The sequence below is a fragment of the Crocuta crocuta genome, unplaced genomic scaffold (genome assembly GCF_008692635.1).
Source record: "Crocuta crocuta isolate KB4526 unplaced genomic scaffold, BGI_CrCroc_1.0 scaffold451, whole genome shotgun sequence".
Classification (NCBI taxonomy): domain Eukaryota; kingdom Metazoa; phylum Chordata; class Mammalia; order Carnivora; family Hyaenidae; genus Crocuta; species Crocuta crocuta.
In genome coordinates, this window is record NW_027527963.1 from 1448148 (window position 1) to 1469720 (window position 21573).

Consider the following 21573-nt stretch of genomic DNA (forward strand, 5'->3'; position numbering starts at 1 on the left):
ATTTTAACAAAATTTAAAAAGAGAACTGTAAAGCCAATGAGCCCTATGCTTTAGAAGATTTTAAGCAAGCAGAAAAGCCTACTATATAATGTAAACATTTTAAGAGATTTTGATTAAAATAAAAGCAGATTATTTTCAGAAAAGATTTTAATAATTTTAACTTTTACTTTGTCAGTATAAGTAAACCTATGAGACTTCAGAAACCTCTCATAAGTTTCTAAAAAGATGAAAAGATGTATACACACAGAAAACATAAAAAGATAAAATAAACTCCCACTTTGAATGAATTCAAATTAAATAATGTTTAAATAATTGGATTAAATAACATTTAATGATTTTGGAGCTTTTACCTGAGTTTTTTCAACAAAAATCCACTTTGGAGAGGGAAAATTTCAACTGAAAAAGAAAATCTTAAAAGTATAGGTTCATGAAAAATACTCTAAGACGATTCATGTGGTTGAACTTTAAACTATAAGTTCTATACAGAAATTCTTTAGAACTTTACATTTGTTTTCCACAAATATCATGGGAATGGCTTGTTTTGCTTTTGTGGACTAAGGAAATTGTTATAAGACATCAAAGTGACTCATAAATAAAAATTAAACAAAAAATACAATTGCGCAAGCACCATCCAATCACTTTTGCAATTCCACCATTCCAATCCCCTCAATTTATGGAGCATCTAATAAACTAAAAGTACACCACAGAGAAAAGTGAAATGTTACCATGACAGATGGATGTAACTGAGGTTCATTCTTGGCACTTTTCTATGAATTGAAACACTTTTTTTTTTTTCCCCTGCAGCAGAAAGAGCCATGAAACCCTACTGACCTCACTGAACCCCACACTGTTACTCCTGGAATGCTCCTATTAATCAAATCCTACAAAATCTCACTTGATCTGAAGAAGTTAAGCCCAAGGACACTCTCTTTCAAAGAAAGACATCAACATTCTGAACTTGACATCTTTTCCTTGCGTATCTCAACTTTTACTTATTTTCTTTTTGGAATATTTATTCCCAACCAGAGACAGCATTGTGTTTTTTTTTTTTTTAATTTAATGTTTGTTTATTTTTGAGAGAGAGAGAGACAGAGTGCAAGGGGGAGGGGCAGAGAGAGAGGGAGACAGAATCTAAAGCAAGCTCCAGGCTCTGAGCTGTCAAGACAGAGTCGGATGTGGGGTTCAAATTCACGAACCACAAAATCATGACCTGAGCCAAAGTTGGACGTTTAACCGACTGAGCCACCCAGGTGCCCTGTATTTCAATGTTTAAAAGGTTGAACAGTTTACTATTAGAAGGAAGTGGGCACTAAAATATAAAAATCAAAATTAACTGAAGGAGGAGACCTTTACTTTTCAAAATACTTTGGTCATCTGAATCAAAACAAATCTATTTTTTAATGCAATTTCTATGACTGAAGCTACAAAAAAGTAAAAGATGCATTCTTTCCCTGGAGAATCTTATAGTTACAGTATCCATGCCTCATTTCTAAAGAGATGCCAAATCAAATGAGGTGAGGTTCATAGGGGAACAGAAAAATAGCCATGTGCTCACTAATTTTCTAATCTCAAATAAAAGCCACAAATATTTATGGGTTGAGGGCAATATACACACTGACTTTTACAGATGCAAACAAAACACCATATGAGATGCAGAATGAAAAAGAGTTAATGAGTAATCAAAAATACATAATTAGCTAGAAAGAAAAAGTAACAGACTCCCTGAAGATGCTCTGGCTTCAAGCCAACCAGATGTATAAATGACCCATCACATGTGATTGTCTGAAGGGAGCACGACACCTGCACAAAGTCCTTCACGTGAGTGCTGACAGAAGCAAAGGGGAATGTTGCACAAACAAGAGAAACATCTGAACAATCCAGACATGGGCAAAGTTATAAAACTCTGTCCAAGAAGGAACAATTCCTACACGAGTTCTCCCCACTACTGTATGAAGGGACACTTGAGGTAGGTAAGTAGACAAAGGGAAGGTAATTACTGATTTGGTTTTACTGGTAGGGAGTCAGCCTTCAGTGGGAAAACTAACAATTTCACCCAGCAATTTCTTATATTTAGGAATTTCTGCCAGAAATTTTATTTAGCCCAGTATTTATGAGCATAGTTTGTGAACAGTGGTCCTGGAGTGATGAAGTAGTCAAACCTTAGGAGCCTGCACACAGAAGGGCTTCTAGCTAATAGTGCCAGTGAGCAAGAATCCAGAGTATATAACTCTGAGCAGCAAGAAACCCAAAAATGATTCTCCTTACCCCCAAACCAGAAAAGGAATAAAACCTTCCCCAGCCCTGAACACACCTCAGAGCTGCAGGGAAACAACACACAGAGAAGCTGTTCTCAGGGGAGAAAGTGGTAGCAATGGTAGAAGAAAGCAACTATCAGAGGAAACAAATCTCTTATAGTTTTCCTAAACTAAAGAAAAATGTTGGTGCCCAAATTTGATGGAGGTCACTATTATTACGTAGAAATGTACTAATAGATAAGGCTGTTGAGATACAGTTGATGAAAACTTTGTCTGGGCCACTTCCATTCTCAAATAATATAATCAAAAGATCCAAGTATACAAAAAATGAAGAGATGAGGGGCGCCTGGGTGGCTTAGTCGGTTAAGCGTCCAACTTTCGCTTAGGTCATGATCTCACGGTTCATGAGTTCGGGCCCCGCGTCGGGCTCTGTGCTGACTGCCAGCTCAGAGCCTGGAGCCTGTTTCAGTCTGTGACTACCTCTCTCTCTGACCCTCCCCTGCTCACGCTGTCTCTCTCTCTCTCTCCTAGAAATAAATAAAAACCTTAAAAAAAATGAAGAGATGATAAAAAGAGAGTTACTAAACAATGGTACATTTTTAAAGTTTATTTATTTATTGAGAGAAAAAGAGAGAGACAGCATGAGCAGGGAAGGGGCAGAGAGAGAGGGACAGAGAATCCCAAAGGCTCGAACATATGAACTGAGAGATCATGACTCGAGCTTAAATCAAGAGGCAGACATTTGGGGTGCCTGGGTGGCTCAGTCAGCTAAGTGTCTGACTTTGGCTCAGGTCATGATCTCATGTTTCATGGGTTCAAGTCCTGCCTCAGGCTCTGCTGACACCTCGGAAACTGGTACCTGCTTCAGATTCTGTGTCTCCCTTTCTCTCTGTTCCTCTTCTACTCATGCTCTGTCTCTCAAAAAAAGAAAGACAGAGAGACAGACAGACAGACAGAAAGACAGACAGAGAGACAGAGAGAAAAAGAAGGAAAGAAAGAAAGAAAGAAAGAAAGAGAGAGAGAGAGAGAGAAAGAAAGAAAGAAAGAAAGAAAGAAAGAAAGAAAGAAAGAAAGAAAGAAAGAAAGAAAAAGAGTTGGATGCTTAACCAACTGAGCCACCCAGGTGCCCCCAAAATGATGCATTTTAAATAATCCCTATTATTAGAGTCATTGTGACTGTAATTAGTAATCCAGTTGGTGACTATTCATAATGCTGCATTCCAAGGCAAGTGTAACTCCCTCATTCTTCCTTCTGTGCCTCATACCTGCCCAATGACAAACCTTGACATAAGCATTATAGTTTTTGCATTAGAAACTAGGGCCTTTGAAATGTTTTTAAAAAATCTTTAAAAAGATTATAATACTACCAGTGAAAATGAACATTTCTCCCTCCCTCTGTTTTAAGCTGTTATACTTGTCACTAACTCAAAATCAACAGGGAGGAGTGAAGTATGGAAAGAGTAAAAAATAGGGAAAAAATATTACATTTCACTGATGTGGTCAGAATCCAGAAATGATCTGAAGTGTCAAAATAATGCAGAGAAAACAAAAGTCATATAGTTCAAGACTTTACCTAGGAATGATTTCTTAAGGAAAATCTAAGGCTCGGAACTGTGATACTCAGAATATCATTTATTTCTATGCAGAATCTATACTCAGCTGTTCTGTTAACTCTTAGATTACCTGAAAGTAAGAGGACATTCAATTTGGCCTAATGTCAGTAATTAACCACTTAGAAAATAAATATAGCAAAATAAGCTTCCTCTCAACACGGGAAGGTTATCTAATTCTTGTAAAAATGTGAACACCTGCCTTAAATGTTCATCTGTGTTTATAATTACTTTGCTAATTGCCTATTTTTATTTACTCATAATTATCATATTGTCTTAATGCTGTGTATAATCATTTATAGCTACTGTTTTTATAGCTTTGAATATTCTAACAAGAAGAAATGAATTCCTTTAGAAAAAGAATGAAAAAACAGTAGCTAAAATCAAAGTATAATCAAATTATGATATACAGATCCTTTATTTCTAAGCTGATCACAGGTATTTACTAAAAAAGTTAACTGTTTCCGAAGACAGTGATTTATTACTACATTCAAATGACAATGTGCAAGCAAGCCTAGAACAGAAGGGACTACACAGCCGGTATCTATTAACACGAAAAGTTGGTTGGAACTGTAGGCAAGTAATTAACCTTCTGCCCCAGAGCTTTAAAACCCCAAAAGCAGTTCCTAGAATTTCTTTCATAATTTATGAACAACTGATGGAATTCCTGTCACAGTCCATGGATTCCCTTACGGAATTAACCCCAGCTCTCACTGACCCTAAGAAGCTATAAACCAACAGGAGAATGTGCTCCACTATTTCGGCTGACCCACAGAGTGCCATCCCTGTCACTGTAGCTTAGGAAACCGGATGATAAATTACAGAGCTGCCTGCCAGGCACAGACCTAAACATTCACCTTCACTGGTGGTGATAGTGACACACAGTACATGCACCCTCACTCACCCCAAGCCAGCCCTGTTTGACAGCAAATCCTCATCTATGTTCGACAGATGATCTATATTCTGCTGCTAAAGGTTATAAAAAGATGATGATGATGATGACACTGGGAACAGAGGGTCCGGCCGTATATCAAGGGAGGTGGCCTCACTGTGGTTAAATTCAGGCAGGAATACCGAAGACAAAGCACACAGCAACCGTGGCGGCGGCCGCTCACACTACCACATGCACACACTGTGCTAGGCACTGAGCAAGGATCCTGACATGCACCTTCACTTGTTCCTCAAGTATAAGGGTAAAAATTAGAATAGGAACAAAAACAACTAGCAATGTATACACCGAAAAAAAGTTTAAGCCTTACTTTAGCTCTAGAGGAACAATAGAAGCGTAAATGTAGCAAATCACTGAATTTTGCAGGACATGGGTTCAAATAAAAGGCTTAAACTAGAAAATTTATGAAATTCACTTCTATTCTAAAAGTGAAGACTATTATGCTTTGTTTTTTTTTTTAATTTTTAAATTTTATTTAAATCCAAGTTTGTTAACATATAGTGTAATAATGATTTCAGGAACAGAATTTAGTGATTCTTCTCTTACATGTAGTACCAATGTTCATCCCAACAAGTGCCCTTCTTAGTGCCTTTCACCCATTTAGCCCATTCCCCCACTCAATTCCTCCTCCCACAACCCTGTTTGTTTTCTGTATTTAAGAGTCTTTTACAGTTTGCCTCCCTCTCTTTCCATCTTACTTTTCCTTTCCTTTCCCTACATTCATTTGTTTTGTTTCTTAAATTTCACATATGAATGAAATCATATGATAGTTATCTTTCTCTGACTTATTTCACTTAGCCTAATACACTCTAGTTCCATTCATGTTGTTGCAAATGGCAAGATTCCATTCTTTTTTATGGCTGAGTAATATTTGTGTGTGTGTGTGTGTGTGTGTGTGTGTGTCTGTGTATACCACAATATATTCACCATATCTTCTTTATCCATTAATCAGTTGATGGACATTTGGGCTCTTTCCATCATTTGGCTATTGATAATACTACTGTATACATTGGGGTGTGTATGTCCCTTAGAATCTCTATAAAAGCAAATGCTTTGTGCACACTTGCCATGTATGATCTTTTTCTAATCACCTAATTATGAAAGATGAATGGACTTTAGAAGGTGGATACAAGATTTGTAAACATAACATTTTCAAAATTAATGGAAATAAAAATACAAAGTTTTGTTAGACTTCATCTAACAGAATAGAATGGTGGTAATGGGGGGGAGGGCGGGCAGGAAAACANCTCTTTATCTCTCAGAAATAAACATTTAAAAGATTTTAATAAAATTTTAAAAATAAAAACACCAACAGTCTTAAAACTTCAAAGGAAACCAAAATCATTCACATCAAAGTATTTTCAAAATCTAATAGCAAACTATGTTGCTGAGCTCTTTCTTTTTCCATCCCCTACTCAACTTGGATGCTAAAGTTTACAGTGAAAATTTAGAAAAAAGCAGACAAGAGTAGGTGAGCAAAATTCCTGGCACATGGTTATCATTCAATGGTTATTTTTTTTATTAGAGGAGTTTTTTTTTTTTAATGTTTTTAGGAACTATTAACAAAAAATTAAAACAGAGAAATAAACACTAAGACTGCTCACAGAACTAATGGGTAGTAATCCAATAGCTAATGGGTAGTAATCCAATAGCTAAATTATCATTGTCTTACAGAATGACCCCATTAGTCATGGGCCAATAAAATAAGACCTGTTTTAAGAAAATTAATATGAAGGAAAATGCCTTTAATACTACACAAAGAAATACTATCACTATACTGGGGCGCCTGGGTGGTTCAGTCAATTAAACATCCGACTTCGGCTCAGGTCATGATCTCACGGTTTGCGGGTTCAAGCCCCACGTCGGGCTCTGTGCTGACAGCTAGCTCAGAGCCTGGAGCCTGTGTCAGATTCTGTATCTCCCTCTCTCTCTGACCCTGTCTCTCTATCAGAAATAAATGAAAAACATTAGAAAGAAAAAAATTTAAAAAAAAATACTGTCACTATACTAAATAGGAAAAGATACCGATTGGGAAACTGGAAGGAAGAAACATAAACAGGAGTCCTCTTTTCTCTTCATAAAACTTGATGTTATTTGGTGTTATAAAAAAGAGAACTGGCTTCCCAAAACATTGATGGACAGTTTCAATATTACAAAAAAAAAATGAAATGGACTCTTTCAACATAATGGGAAAACAATAAAGACTATTAATTCTATAAAAATCTTATCACATTGCCGTATATATTCAAGTGTACATCCATTTCACTAAAATGCTCAACTATCAATTAATAATCATTTTCTAGACATAAATAAAGTAATCTGTTCAACTACATGACATTCTGAAAAATGTCAAACTATGTACATGTCAAGTGTTTTTCCAGAAAATAAAACTATGGAGACAGTAAAAAAGATCAGTGACTGCCAGGCATTGAGGGTTAGGGGACAAAGAGGCGAAGCACAGAGGATTTTAAGGCAGTGAAAGCACTCTGTATGGTATCATATTGATAAACTTATATCCTTATACAGGTGTCCAAATCCAAAGAATGCACGACACCTAGAGTGATCCTAAGGTGAGTTACAAACTTTGGGTGATTATAATGTGTCAATGTAGGTTCACCACTCTGGTTGTGGATGTTGATAACACGGGAAGGTACACATGTGTGGGAGAGGGGATAGATGGGGAAGCCACTATACTTGCCCTTTATTTCATTGTGAACCTAAAACTGCTCTAAAATAATAAAGGCAAAAAAATACGAGAAAATAAATTTAATCATCATTTTCTATGTTATTGCCCACCATAAAGGTGACTCAGGAGAAATGAACACATGCATATGAATGCTAAATGCACACACATGTGCACACACACACACACACACACTCCTTCCACTTGACTCTAAAAGATAAAACTTTCAGTCATGCCTGGGTGGCTCAGTCAATTAAGCATCTGACCCTTAATTTCAACTCAGGTCATGATCTCACAGTTGGTGAACTGGAGCCCAGCGCAGGGCTCTGCACTGACAGCGCAGAGGCAGTGTCTGGCCTGCATGATATTCTGTCTCCCTGTCTGTCTGCCCCTCCCCCGCAAGCACGTGCTCTATCAAAAATAAACATTTAAAAATTATTATAAAAGGTAAAACTTTCATACTACTAAAATAACATGTGACTTCTAGAATTTCATTCCTCATCTTTTTACTGGAGAACTTATAGAATTTATGTAATTCTTGTGGTAATTCTAATAATTGGGTAGTAGCCATGTAGCCTTGTAGCAAAAAAGAGATAACACAAAAATAAAATAGAATTTAAAGTCAAAAGATTTGGATCGTACTACCTTGCCTGGATTGGTCATTTGCTTCTCTGAAACTCTGCCTCATCTAGAAAATGAGAATGGTCTTAGAAACCTAGGATACTAGGTATGGAAGGCTTAACTCAGATATTATTTGAAAGGGCTTCTCTTCTTCAATAAACTTGATTAAAATCCTGAGCCTGATCTGGCCCTGCCCTTTAGCTCAGAATCTAGTCATGGAACAAATATGAAAAGTAAGGATAATATCATAATTGGCAAGAGACATTCATATTTAGTAAATAATGGGGACACCTGGGTGGCTCAGTTGTTGAGGGTCTGACTTCGCCTCAAGTCACGATCTCACAATTTGTGGGTTCAAGTCCCGACTCAGGCTTTGCGCTGACAGATCAGAACCCAGTTGGGATTCTCCTTCTCCCTCTCTCTGCCTCTCCTCCACTCACACTCTGCTGTCTGTCTCTCAAAAATAAATAAACATTTAAAAAGTATATAATAAACAATGGGAACCCCAGATCTCTACTAGATGAGAGGCTACAAAGAGCAAGAGACTATAATACACTACACAATTGTTTGTCATAATTCCAGTTCCTGTAGAATGGACCTTGTCAAATAAAATGGATAGGGCATTTGTCAGGACCAATTTCCTTTACCTTTCCTAATAAGAATTTTAAAAACTAGGCAATTCCAAGTTAAAAGGAGTCATGGTAAGCTTTTAGTGCTGGTTGGCCAGATATTGTTCTTTATTTCTTCATTTAAGCACAGTAATTTTTTATATATTGGTGAGCTAAATCTTAAACTATGTTGTTAACTATTACTTGTTATACAATTGTTTCCAACCAATTGCAAGGTGAAGCTATGAGGTAAAGAATGGAAAGGAGAGCAAAGGGCCCAACTTTATATTGAGGTGGGACTGGCTAATAGATTAGGAAATTTAGCGATTTAAGTCTTTGGCTCTAGCATTTCCTTAAGTGAATTCCACAATTTTAATGTTATTTTATGAAAAAGTGATTTTATAGTCAGTTAAATTTAGATTCAAATTCAGGATTTTTCAATATGAGGCCAGCATGCTTTCCACTATCCCACAGGAACTGCCATCTATTTGTAGATTCCTTTATTTATTCATGAAGCATTGACTAATTTGTTTCTCTAAGCCAGGCAGTTCTTTGAATAGTAAACAAGTAAGTTATCAGATCTGAGCACAGCTCTAAGGGAACAGAGGATCTACAAATGGCTGAAGAAGTATGAGTACTTGGAAGTGTGCAGTGTTGAGAACAGTATAAGATAGAGCATGCCAACCTGTCTTGGGGGGTAGGGGATCGTCAGGTAACATATCACAGAGAAAGTTACATTTAATTGGGAAGCAAACAAAGCCCAATAAGGGAGCCTGGGACATCAACTGGGACAGGAACTGGTAGTTGATGAGTCCCATGAAATAAGGGGCAGTCACTTTGCACAAAGCAAAGGGAAACCACTGCAAGAATAAGGACTCGGTAAGCACAACATCTCTTTAAACCTTCTTTGGTAAAGGATACATATACTTTCCACTGTATTAAAAAACAAACAAACAAACAAACACTTCTAAAACCCCTGTAAGCCAATAGCAAATTTCATGGAATTCCTTTTTCATGATGACTAAGCATGAAATAATGAAACTCTGCCTTTTCTGAAGAATCTGAGTTTTCTCTGAGCAGCATGACTGTAAGCAACAAAACAAAACAAGTCTGTTTATATTTAAAGACTAGAAGTCTTCCTGTTGAAGGAACTAGGCTTTGAGGGAGATGTGAACAAGATGTAAGCTATGAAGTTGGATGTTCAGGAAATGGCTCTGAGCAGCACTGAGCTGGCATCTGCATCCACTCAGTTGTTCTCATTGGAATAAAACACTCCCACGTTTAATTATGAAAATTTTCAAACATAAGGAAAATGGAAAAATAGTACAATAGCCACTATATAGTCTCATTTAGGTTTCATGTAGCCCTATTTGTTTTCTCTCTCATTTTTTTCCTTTTTTAAACATATAGTTTTTACACTTCTTTTTGCTGGTCCTTTTGAGAATAAGATCCAGAAACATGTCATACCTAAACAATTTGGCATGAATCTAATAATAGATTCATAATGTTAACATATTTTAAATATTTTATTATATGAGAAACTTAGTGTATAAAAATTAGAAAACACAAAATCATGAAGAAAATTTAAGCTATCCATATTTGCAATACAAAGAAATAACCACAGCTAATAATTTAGTACTTAACTGTAGGACCTTTATATGGAAATCTTTTATCCTTACAAAAATCTATCATTTTGGTTTTGTAACTTATATTTCTTATTTTTTCATGTTAATTAATATAATATGTAATACCACTTTTATTGCTTATGGATATTTCAATTTATAGATATATCATAACTTATTTAACCAATCTCTACAATATTGGCTATGTAGGCTCTATTTCCATTTATTTTGCTACTATCAACAAGGAACAGGACAATATTCTTTTTTTAAACAAAATTTACTGTCTTATAATCTCTTTTTAGACTTAGAAATGAAGCATACTTTGGGTTTATGCCTAATAAGGAAGATAATAATTGTTTAAAAAGCCAAGGACAACTTCTGATATGATAAGGTATATTAAATTTTGAAAAGTTATCTTGGAGATCATTATGATTTAATTTCAAGAAAGAAATTAATGAAAGACACATAGTTCAGAATTCAAAACACTGCCAAAAATAATTTTTCCAACCAAGTTCTCCGTTAAACATTTATTTTTAAAAAAGGCTAGATTAATAAAAAACATAGGGACCTAAACACATTTTCCCCATTGAAAATGCATTTTTCCAAAGGTAATACATTAAGAAAATCCCATGATTATTTATGCCAGAATACATGATAGTAAATTAGCTCCTTATCAATAGTCAATCAGATTATGTTCATAAATTATTGAAGCTTCAGAATATTCAATGATTTAGGATCTTGAAAAATTTGAAAGAAAAGAAAGGAAAAGATATTGCACATAAAATTCTCATTATCATATCCTGTAGGAAAGAAAACCTAAGAAAAGGGGGAAATTATAATATAGGAAATTATGTCAATTGCTTGCTTTTTCTGTACAATCAGGACATGGTGCTAAACCTCTGGCCCAACTTTAAGTCCACCTGCCTTCAGCACGACTCTCTGCTGCTCTCTTTTGCTTCTCTCTTCTTTTTTTTTTGTTGGTCTCTGCTTCTGGTTTGTCCCCAAAACTTCCTTTCCCTGGATACTTGTAAGCAAGAAGATCTCTTTTCTTTGGGACATCCATTATTCCATAGTCATCATGTATACCATTTAATATGTTCTTGGTTATAGGTTTCATTTAATAGCACTTAAGAGGATACTCTAAGATAACAAATACTACTTTGATATTCTGTCTTTTAGCTTTAGCCAAAGAATTTCCAGAATTATAAATTATGTTCCATTGCTGTTCCTTCCTCCACCTATGTATAATAATTGCACTATTGATTCTTTAGCCCATGTAAACTATCATGTCCTCATCCACAAAAACAGTTAGACACTGCATTAGGTGCTGAGAGTACAGGGATAAAGTCAGATACTATGGTTCTTGAATAGGAAGTTCAGCAATGTAATCTAGCTAAATAGTTTACTGCATAAAGTGTAGCTATAGAAAACCATTAAGTTTCATGTACAATAGTCTGGCCATCAATATTGAGTATGTTTTCAAGTCTCTTCAAGTACTTCTCTACTTGACAGATAAAATCCAGACAAGGTTCTTTCAAGAGTATTTAATTGCTTAAAGATATTTGCAAATGATATATCCAGGAAGGGATTGATACCAAAATATAAAGAACTCACACAACTCAAGACCCGAAGACCAAATAATTCAGTGAAAAAAATGTGCAGAGGACCTGAATAGACACTTTTCCAAAGAAGATATACAGATGGCCAACAGACACATGAATAAGTGCTGAACATCTTTAATCATCAGGGAAATGCAAATCAAAACCACAAAGAGATAACATCTCACATCAATAAGAATGGCTAGTAACTAAATGACTAGAAATAACAAATAGTGGTGAGAATGGGGAGAAAGGGGGGCCCTCATACACCACCGGTGAAAATGTAAATTGAGGAAGCCACTCTGGAAAACAATATGGAGGCTCCTCAAAAAACTAAAAATAGAAGTACCATATGATCCAGTAATTCTACTTCTGGCTATTTACCCAAAGAAAATGAAAACACTAACTAAAAAAGATGTATGCACCTCTACATTTCTTGGAGCATTATTTACAAGAGCCAAGACATGAAGGCAATATAAATACTATTGATAGATAAATGGATAAAGAAAATATAGTATAAATATACATGATGGAATATTACTGAGCCATAAAAAAGAATGACATCTTGCCATTCACAACAACGTGGATGGATCTAGAAGGTATTATGCTAAGTGAAGTAAGTCAGAGAAAGACAAATACCATACGATTTCAATTATATGTGGAATCTGAAAAACAAAACAAATAAACAAATAAATACTAACAATAGCAACAAAAAGAAAAACAGGCTTACAAATATAGAGAGCAAACTAGTGGTCGCCAGAGAAGGCAGTGGGAGGTGGGTGGGTGAAATAGGTGAAGAAGATTAAAGGGTACAAACTTTTAGTTATAAAGTTAAGTCATGGGTATGAAAAGTACAGCATAGGGAATATAGTCAATAATATTGTAATAACTTTGTATGGTGACAGATGCTAACTAGACTTATCCTATACTTATCATGGTTAACTTTTTGTGATGCATATAATTATCAAATCACTATGTTGTATACCTGAAACTAATATTACATTCAGCGATACTTCATATAAGAATATAGAAAAGAGGGGCGCCTGGGTGGCTTAGTCGGTTAAGCGTCCGACTTTCGCTTGGGTCANGAGATTTTAAACAATTTATCATGGGTATTCCCACTGCTTGAAAACAAAACAAAACAAAACAAAAAACCCCAAACCTTAGAATCATGCATTAGTGCTAATATGAAAATAATTCTACAGTTTACTTTTTAAGCCTTTACAGAGCCCCCAGGTAAAAATGATTGAGTTATATAAAACCAGTATATGCTGGCAAAACCAGATAATCAAAATGGGGTTACAGCTGCCCTCAACTGCTGCCAAGAAATACTTTCTTAGAAGCATTTTTCACATTCTTTGTGTGTATTTAACTTTTGAGGACAAAATGAATCTTAATAAAGTAATCTGTTACTTGTATTATTATGCTTGCCTGACTGGATTGATTTTACTGCAAAGCAAAAAGAAATATTAATCTGATTTGATCTTGAAATCAGCAGGTGTTAATTGAGCAATTTGAAAGAACATCCCTGCTCTCAACATACCTTTAATCTTGGCATAAAACAATCATACAAAGAAAGGTGAATATGTATCATCAAAAGTGAATTTTGACAGAATGTTAGAGAGTTCAAAGAAAAGAGTGACCTCTCCAAAAAGGAGGCAGATGGAGCTTTTAAAACTTGTCTCGCAATCTCATCAGGACACCAGCTATTCTACCAACATCAAAAAGGTTGTTCTAATAATTGAGGGGTCAGAGCTACTTTTCAAGTCCCATTATTTTTCAAACTTAGAAGAAGGGAAAAAGAAGGGAGTAAGGAGAAATTACTTCAGATATCTGCATATTCTCAATGAAACTATTTTTTTTTTATTTCAATGATGACCTAAAAATCAATAAAAGCATACAGTAGATCACCTGGGTTACCATCAAAAACAGTTTCCAGGGCTTGAGTTTCCATTTGCTTTTGTGCAAATTACTGGCAAGTATTATTATTGAATTGCCATGAGCTAATATAAAAAGAATAGGAAAGGTTTTCTAAAAATGGGGGCATCTTTAGGGCGCCTGGGTAGCTCCGTGGGTTAAGTGTCCGACTTCAGCTCAGATCATGATCTCATGGTTCATGAGTTCAAGCCCCACATTGGGCTCTGTGCTGACAGCTCAGAGCCTGGAGCCGGCTTCAGATTCTGTGTTCTGTCTCTCCCTGCCCCTTCCCTACTCATGTTCTGTCTTTCTCTCTCTTTCAAAAATAAACAAATATTATTTTTTTTAAATGGGGGTGTCTGAGTAGCTCAGTCAGTTAAGTGTCTGACTTTGGCTCAGGTCATGATCTCCCAGTTCGTGGGTTCAGTCCCATAGTGGGCTCTGCGCTGATACCTCAGAGCCTGGAGCCTGCTTCAGATTCTATTTCTCCTTCTCTCTCTATCCCTCCCCAACTTGTGCTCTATCTCTCTCTCAAAAATAAATTAACATTTAAAAATATATTGTTTTCAAATGATGTGTTCCCAGAAGGGACACAATAGCTGGGACAGAAAAAGAGGTAGAGCAGTTACCTCATCACCTGATAATCTCAAAAAACCACCAATGTTGCAAAACATTCTCATCTCCCATATTAAATTAATTGCTAATTTGGTATAATTAGTTTCATAGTCTTATAGACATTTAGCTTGAAAACTTTCATATTGGAATTATAATCTATATTTGAATATCAATTATTATATCTGTAATTTTTTAAAGAGTTATAAACTCAATACCTTAGTCAACATCAGTGTCCTTTTAAATATTTTTCCACTGAAAACTATTTATATTATAATCAAATTTGAGGAATACGGTCTAACCAACTGCCACACTAGCCAATGACATCGGCTACCATAGACATCTCCTTGATTCTGCATTTGGCAGGCACTTAATTTTCCATTTTCAGTACAACTTCTTATATAAAACAGTTATACATTCTTCAGAGTAAGAGCTGTTACTCCCTCGGTTCACATTATGGCTCATTTTAAAGGAAATGGTCATTTTAACATATAGCAGACCTATATTCTTCTTGTTCCCTGACAGAAGGGGGAAAATACAATTCTTTCTTGATTAGTGTAAGGTTGTTTAGATATTGTATATATCCATTATTACAACATTGGATTACTCCAAGGAGGCAACTACCAATTTATTTATAGTATCTTATAAAATCCACAGAATTTCCTTTGTTGCTACATAAATATTTCATTGTTCATTTACATGACCTAAGTTACTTGTCAGTGGTATAAATTTCAAAGCAAACAACATTAAGTCAGTATTAATGAAAAGACTTAAAATGCTCCTTTGGTTTAATTCAAAAATATACATTATAATTATTAGGTACAGAAATTGGTTAAATGGTTTAAAATGATTTTTTAAATATTTATTTTTGAAAGAGAGAGAGAGAGAGAGAGGCAGAACATGAGTAGGGAGGGGGCAGAGAGAGAGGGAAATACAAATTCCAAAGCAGGCTCCAGGCTCTACGCTGTCAGCACAGACAGCTGACGTAGGACTCCAGCTCTCAGACTGCGAGATCATGACGGGAGCCGAAGTCGGACACTTAACCAATTGAGCCAGCCAGGTGGCCCTGGTTAACTGGCCTTAAAAGACATTTAAGGCACAATACTAAAATATCTTAAATATAGATACAAAAGCATGGAAACATATCTCTACATGGACAATACTGGATGAATGTACGAGACAAAAATGAAGAATGCTATGCATAATGTACTCTATGACAATCTGTCATCACAAACAACTATACATCTCTCTTGAAAAACTGGTTTTTCCCACATTGATTATAACACAATACATATTTATTAAATTTATGCAAAACACTAATTCAAGCAAAGTTAAAAATTATCTTATTCAGAAATTTAAAAAAAGAAGACAGTATCATTATTACTGAACATTAAAGAAACAGGAAAAAGAAGCTTCTCAAGTCAGTCGCTTTGAAAGAGCTATATTAAGGATAGGTACAAAAATAAAAGTCATACTGAAGCAGAAGTCACTTCCTCACATTCACTGAGCAGTACACACTAAGTAGCAGAACCTATTATACTTCAGAGTCATTTCTAAAGTCAACATTAAAAACTTTAACCGAGTTTGTTACACTATGAATTTTGCTAGTTTTAAAAATATACTTAAAATATACTTATAAAATAAAAAAGTAACCTCTTGATTTGTTTAAGGTAATTAGCATAACAGAAAAAAGATATTCTCTTTTCTCCAAATCACTGTAAGAACATCATTTTGAGTTAAGTAAACTCTTATTTGAGTAAATATGTTGATTAATTAATAGTTAATTGACTATTACATGACAGTGAGCATACATGCCCACATCACTTAAATGTGTAATCCATTCAAATTCACGGAAGGCTTCTACTTACTTTCTTGTGACTTCTAAGCACTGAAGGTGTAACAAATGCCTTATTACATAGCTCACATCTGTATTTCTTGTGTCTTTCATGGACCACCTGGACATGAACATTTAAAGTATCCTTCCTTTTAAAGGTAGCATCACAGTGATGGCACTTGAAAGTCCTCTCACCTTAGAAATGAAACAGTCAAGTAAGAGAAAGATTAGATGCAACCGCAGGGTGTTGTTAACTCCCCCTCATAGGTACCAGATTTAGTGTTGTTTTCTCCAAAAAGTTAGCTTTATTACTAACAATTTATCATAACTAAAAAAGATAGTTTTTCATGAAATATTTTGATTCCATATTTGCTAATTGACTCTGTGACCAGTGGGAAGTTCTTTAACTTTCTTGGGTTCTCAGTCTCTTTAACTGGAAAATGTGGAGACTGAATTCGTGAATTTTCTAAAGTTACCATGAACTTTCTTTTATTTATTTATTTTTTTACAAATAGTTTATTGTCAAATTAGTTTCCACATAACACTCAGTGCTNGATTTCTCCTTCAAAGCATGTCTATTAAACTATCGCATGAATCAAAATACTTATTGTAGGGAACCTGGGTGGCTCAGTCAGTTAAGCATCTGACTTCAGCTGAAGTCATCATCTCGTAGTTTGTGAGTTTGAGCCACACACTGGTCTCTGTGCTGACAGCTCACAGCCAGGAGCCTGGTTCAATTCTGTGTGTGTGTCTCTCTCTGCCCTCTCCCCAATCGTGGTCTCTCTTTCTCTCTCTTTCAAAATAATTTTAAAAATTCTAATGTAAAGTTAAAAAATACATATATTGATTCCTATGCCAAAACCTCATCAAGCTATACCAAGGGAGCCCTTATCTTTCTTCTTTCACATTTTAATTCCAGATTTCTTTGTTTTAAACGTATCAGAATTTTAAAAATTCTGATGAGATTTTATCTGCTGTTATCAGATTTCTTTGCCTTAAATAAATAAAGCTATGATTAAAGATAGGATTTTCCCTATCTTAAAACCAAGAAGGTAGCTAGTAAGCTGCTTTTTGGTTTTCAGTGCATTAGAAAATAGCAATAATTTCCAAAATAATGATGACAAATTCTTCATATTTTGAGCCAGAAGGCTGATAGAAGTTTCTAAAACAATCTTCAAAAAATTAAATTAAATTAAATTAAATTTAAAAAAAAAACAATCTTCATGTTTTAAGTTAAACAGGTTTTAATTTTCCTATTATGTAAGCTAACATCTCACATTTTGTCCAATTTTGCCCACTTCTGGATTTCTCCATCCTCACTAGTCTTATCGGATATTTAACTTTCCCTCCAATAGCCCACTTACTGAATTACAAAACTGATTTCCCAGTCTTGGTGAGCTTCAGAAAGCCTTTGATAAACGTGCTGATCAACATTGTATTAAATACAGAATGTGCAAGCACAGTCTACACTTGCCATTTCAATCCCATGTCTCAGGTTTATGAGAAACAATGAGCTGAAATCAAAAGTAATAGATTCCTTATATTAAAAACTCCTTGCTGTTATTGAAAATTTTATTTTACTTACCCAAGGAAAAATTTCCCAAGCATCAGGCTAAATTAGGCCACAGAAGTGTTTTTTTTTTTTAATGTTTATTTATTTTTGAAAGAGAGAGAGAGAGCATGAGCAGGGAGGGAGAGAGAGAGAGGGAGACACGGAATCTGAAGCAGGCTCCTGGCTCTGAGCTGTCAGCACAGAGCCCGATGCAGGGCTCAACGGGCTCAAACTCACGGAGATCATGACCTGAGCCGAGTCAGAGGCTTCACTGACAGCCACCCAGGCGCCCCCCACAGAAGTCTTAATAGTATGAATGAAGTTCCCTTGTCTCAATCCCTACTCTAAAATCCATTCACCACGGGGCGCCTGGGTGGCTCATTCAGTGAAGCATCCAACTCTTGAATTTGGCTCAGGTTATGATCTCACATTGTCTGAAAGGAAGCCCCATGTCAGGCTCTGTGCAGGGAGCCTGCTTGGGATTCTCTCGCTCTCTGTCCCTCGCCCACTCATATGCAGTCACTCTCTCCATCAAAACAAACAAAAAAACAAACAAACATTTCAAAAATATAATAAAATCCATTCACCTCATAATAATAATTGTTTTTCTTAGTCAAATGATAGTGAAATGGGATGAAAATTTATTACATGACAAATTTTATTTCTTAAATGCATGGCTGTCCTTGATAAGGAAATAGAAAGTGGTGTTAACAAATTCCCCAGCACTGTAAGGGAAAATTCAGAATGGCATGAGGCCATAACACTATCTTTTCTGTGGTAAAAGATGCATTTTATCACAATCACTACCACTCAGTATTTTTGAAAACTTTAATATCTTTGTTATTTTGATTTTTAGATACATCTACTTGACCAGAGAAAAATGTCTTCCAAGATACTATCTTATCTGTACTGTTGTCATAACTGATTGTTTTTGCTTTCATCAGAAATATTAAAAATTATTCAGCAGTAGTAACTTTGTTTCAGAAGATATTCTACTGATTAAACAACTCAAAAAGCAATAAATACAAATATTACTTATGTTATGCCACTTTTCTTTAATTTTAGACACAGTAATGTAGCAAATGTCTAGTTACTTCAATATCTGAACATAGAACCCACTTTAAAACTCAGTTTAGCAATAACATTGTCTCTGAAATAAAGTGCTGTTAAAAAGCAATATGGATATAAAAGATGTAGTATTCTAAAAATATCTCCTAGGGGAATTGCCTTACCAGTTTACATGGTATGTACGTGTATAACCTAACCCCAAAGAAAGCAGCACTCCTGCTAAAAAGAAGCAAGAAATCAGAAGCAGCGAATAGGTAAGTATGAAAAGCACCTATCAGAACATGGATGCAACGTCACTGTGTTTCCCTGAGTCTCATTTTTCTCTGTTCCCAAACAATTAACAGGTTAAACTAGATCTGTGCTTTGATCCTTTCCAACTTTAAAAGTCGGTGAGCTAATAAAATCATGCCAGACATCTGTATGTTTTAAAGGGTCAGACATGTTTTCTTAATCATTATATTTGAAAGGGAACAAAAATGTCAATTTCAGAACAAAGTTCAAAGATACCTTACTGAAACTGAGACACAATTTTATATACAAACTTTATATAGTGGGAAGAAATGATGCAAAATAAAATGTCTCATGAAATGATTTAACATGGGAAAATAAAGCAAGGATAAAAGAAGAAAAGCTGGAAGGCAGAACTATATATGGGTCCAGATCAGTGATGCCTACATTCTCAAAAGGTGTAAGGATGAAGTTTGAGAGAATTCATTTTGTCCTCAGCTGCTTATATTGTGACTTACTGTTATGTATGAGAAGGTGTCTCTGCAAAGAAAACGGAGTCCGGAACAAAGCTTTACACTCCTCACATTGGAATGGTCTCTCTTCAGAATGGGTCTGTAGGTGAAAGAAACTGAGTCAGGAGGATCTAGAGTCATCTAGTCATGACAATAACCACAAGCGTGTATCCATGGTATGGAAGAAGAAAGGGTAGGTAGACAATATCTTGTTTCTTCTGCTGATGTTCTTTCCACATAAAATTGTAAACACAAATATGCTATGGGCATGGTAGAAAAACAACTGTATTTTAAAATTCTCACATTAATTATAAACTTGATAAATAATAAGGGAAATGGGGCACCTGGGTGGATCAGTCAGTCAAGTGTCTGAGTCTTGGTTTTGGCCCAGATCATGATCCCAGGGTTGTGGGAATGAGTCCTCACTGGACTCTGCTCTGAGCATGGAGCCTGCTTGGGATTCTCTCTCTCTCTCTCTCTCTCTCTCTCTCCCCCTTGGGGTTCTCTCTCTCTCTCTCTCACTCTCTCTCTCACACACACACACACACACACACACACTTCCTCTGCCCCTCTCCACCATTTGTGGGGAAAATTCATCTATCATTTATTTTGTGCCCAGTCTATGCTATGTGCTTCATGCCGCTATGGGACAGTTGTACTTTACACACTGGGGATGCAGCAGTCAAAACAAAAGATGAAGTCCCTGCTATCAATGGAGCTCTTACACTAGCAGGGAGAGGACAATTAACAAATGATAAAATATGAAATACATACTATAGAGAAAAATAAAGACAGAAAAGGGGACAGCAAAAGTTTCAAAGAATGGGGTAGCAATTTTGAACAGTGGTCTAAGAAATTCCAGCCGAGAAGGTGACTTGAGAGAAGAACTGATGGAAGTGAGGGAGCAAGGAAGGGCATGTCTCCCTCTGAGTCACCTGAGCGGGAAACACCATGGGGTCCAGTGTGGTTGCAGCCAGTGGAAAAGCATGGAAGTGGGGAGAGGGGTCAGAAAAAAATGGGGAAAGAATGGGAAAGAGAAGCAGTAATGTAGGGCCTCGTTGGCCACTGCAGGAATTTTGTCTTTTACTGAGAGAAAAAAAGTATCAAGTGAGTTTTGAGCAGAAGACTGGCATGATTCACCTGACATTTAATAGGATGCTAAGGTAGCTGTGTTGAGAAGGGGATATTTAGAACAAGGAAATGCAGAGAAACCAGAGAAGAAAAAGCACTCAACCAAGCAAGAGACAATTAAGGCCTATGTCATGGTGGTAGCCACCCATGTAAAGAGAAGCAGTAGGCTTCTGGATGTATTAGGAAAGTTAACAGGTTTTGTGGAGAGACTTGGATTTGAAGCATGAGACACAGAAAAGAAGAAGCAAGCGTGCCTCCAAGGCTGTGGCCGGAGCAGTGTTAGGATGAATCAGCCACTAACTAATCACTGAGAGAGTAAGCCAAGGAACAAGTCTGGGTGAAAGATAAGGGGTTCAGTTCTGGGTGAGTTCAAACGACTATTTAAAAATGTCTAATAGGCAGTGGACTAGTTCAAGTCTGGATTATAGGGTATAAAATTTGGGGATGTCAGGTTATACAGTGTTAACATTTAAAGCCATGAATACAATGAAAGAATGAAAAATTTTTAAAAATGCCGTCTGTGGTATATCTGATTGGCAAAGTTGAAGAAAATGGATATTATTCACTGTGGACTAAAAGGTAAGAACAAGGGATCTCATGTCTTGTAACTGGGAATGTAAATTTTCTGGGTGGCAGTGTAGCTCTACTTACCAAAATGGCAAATGCACGTACTCTTTGACTAATAAACTCTCTTTCCAGAAATATATCTGACAAATTTTTACATAAATAAAAACTTTTTTAAAAGCCCCCTAAATGCCCACTGACACTAGGTT

General features: G+C 35.9%; 1 protein-coding gene across 1 annotated transcript in view; it reads right to left on the reverse strand.

The window, feature by feature from the left end:
• Positions 1-21573, reverse strand: part of PRDM5 (PR/SET domain 5) — a 205539-nt gene that overhangs the window by 54736 nt on the left and 129230 nt on the right. Inside the window, 2 exon segments of the mRNA XM_077752777.1 lie at positions 16344-16504; positions 19676-19769. Coding sequence (XP_077608903.1) covers positions 16344-16504; positions 19676-19769 — 255 coding nt within the window.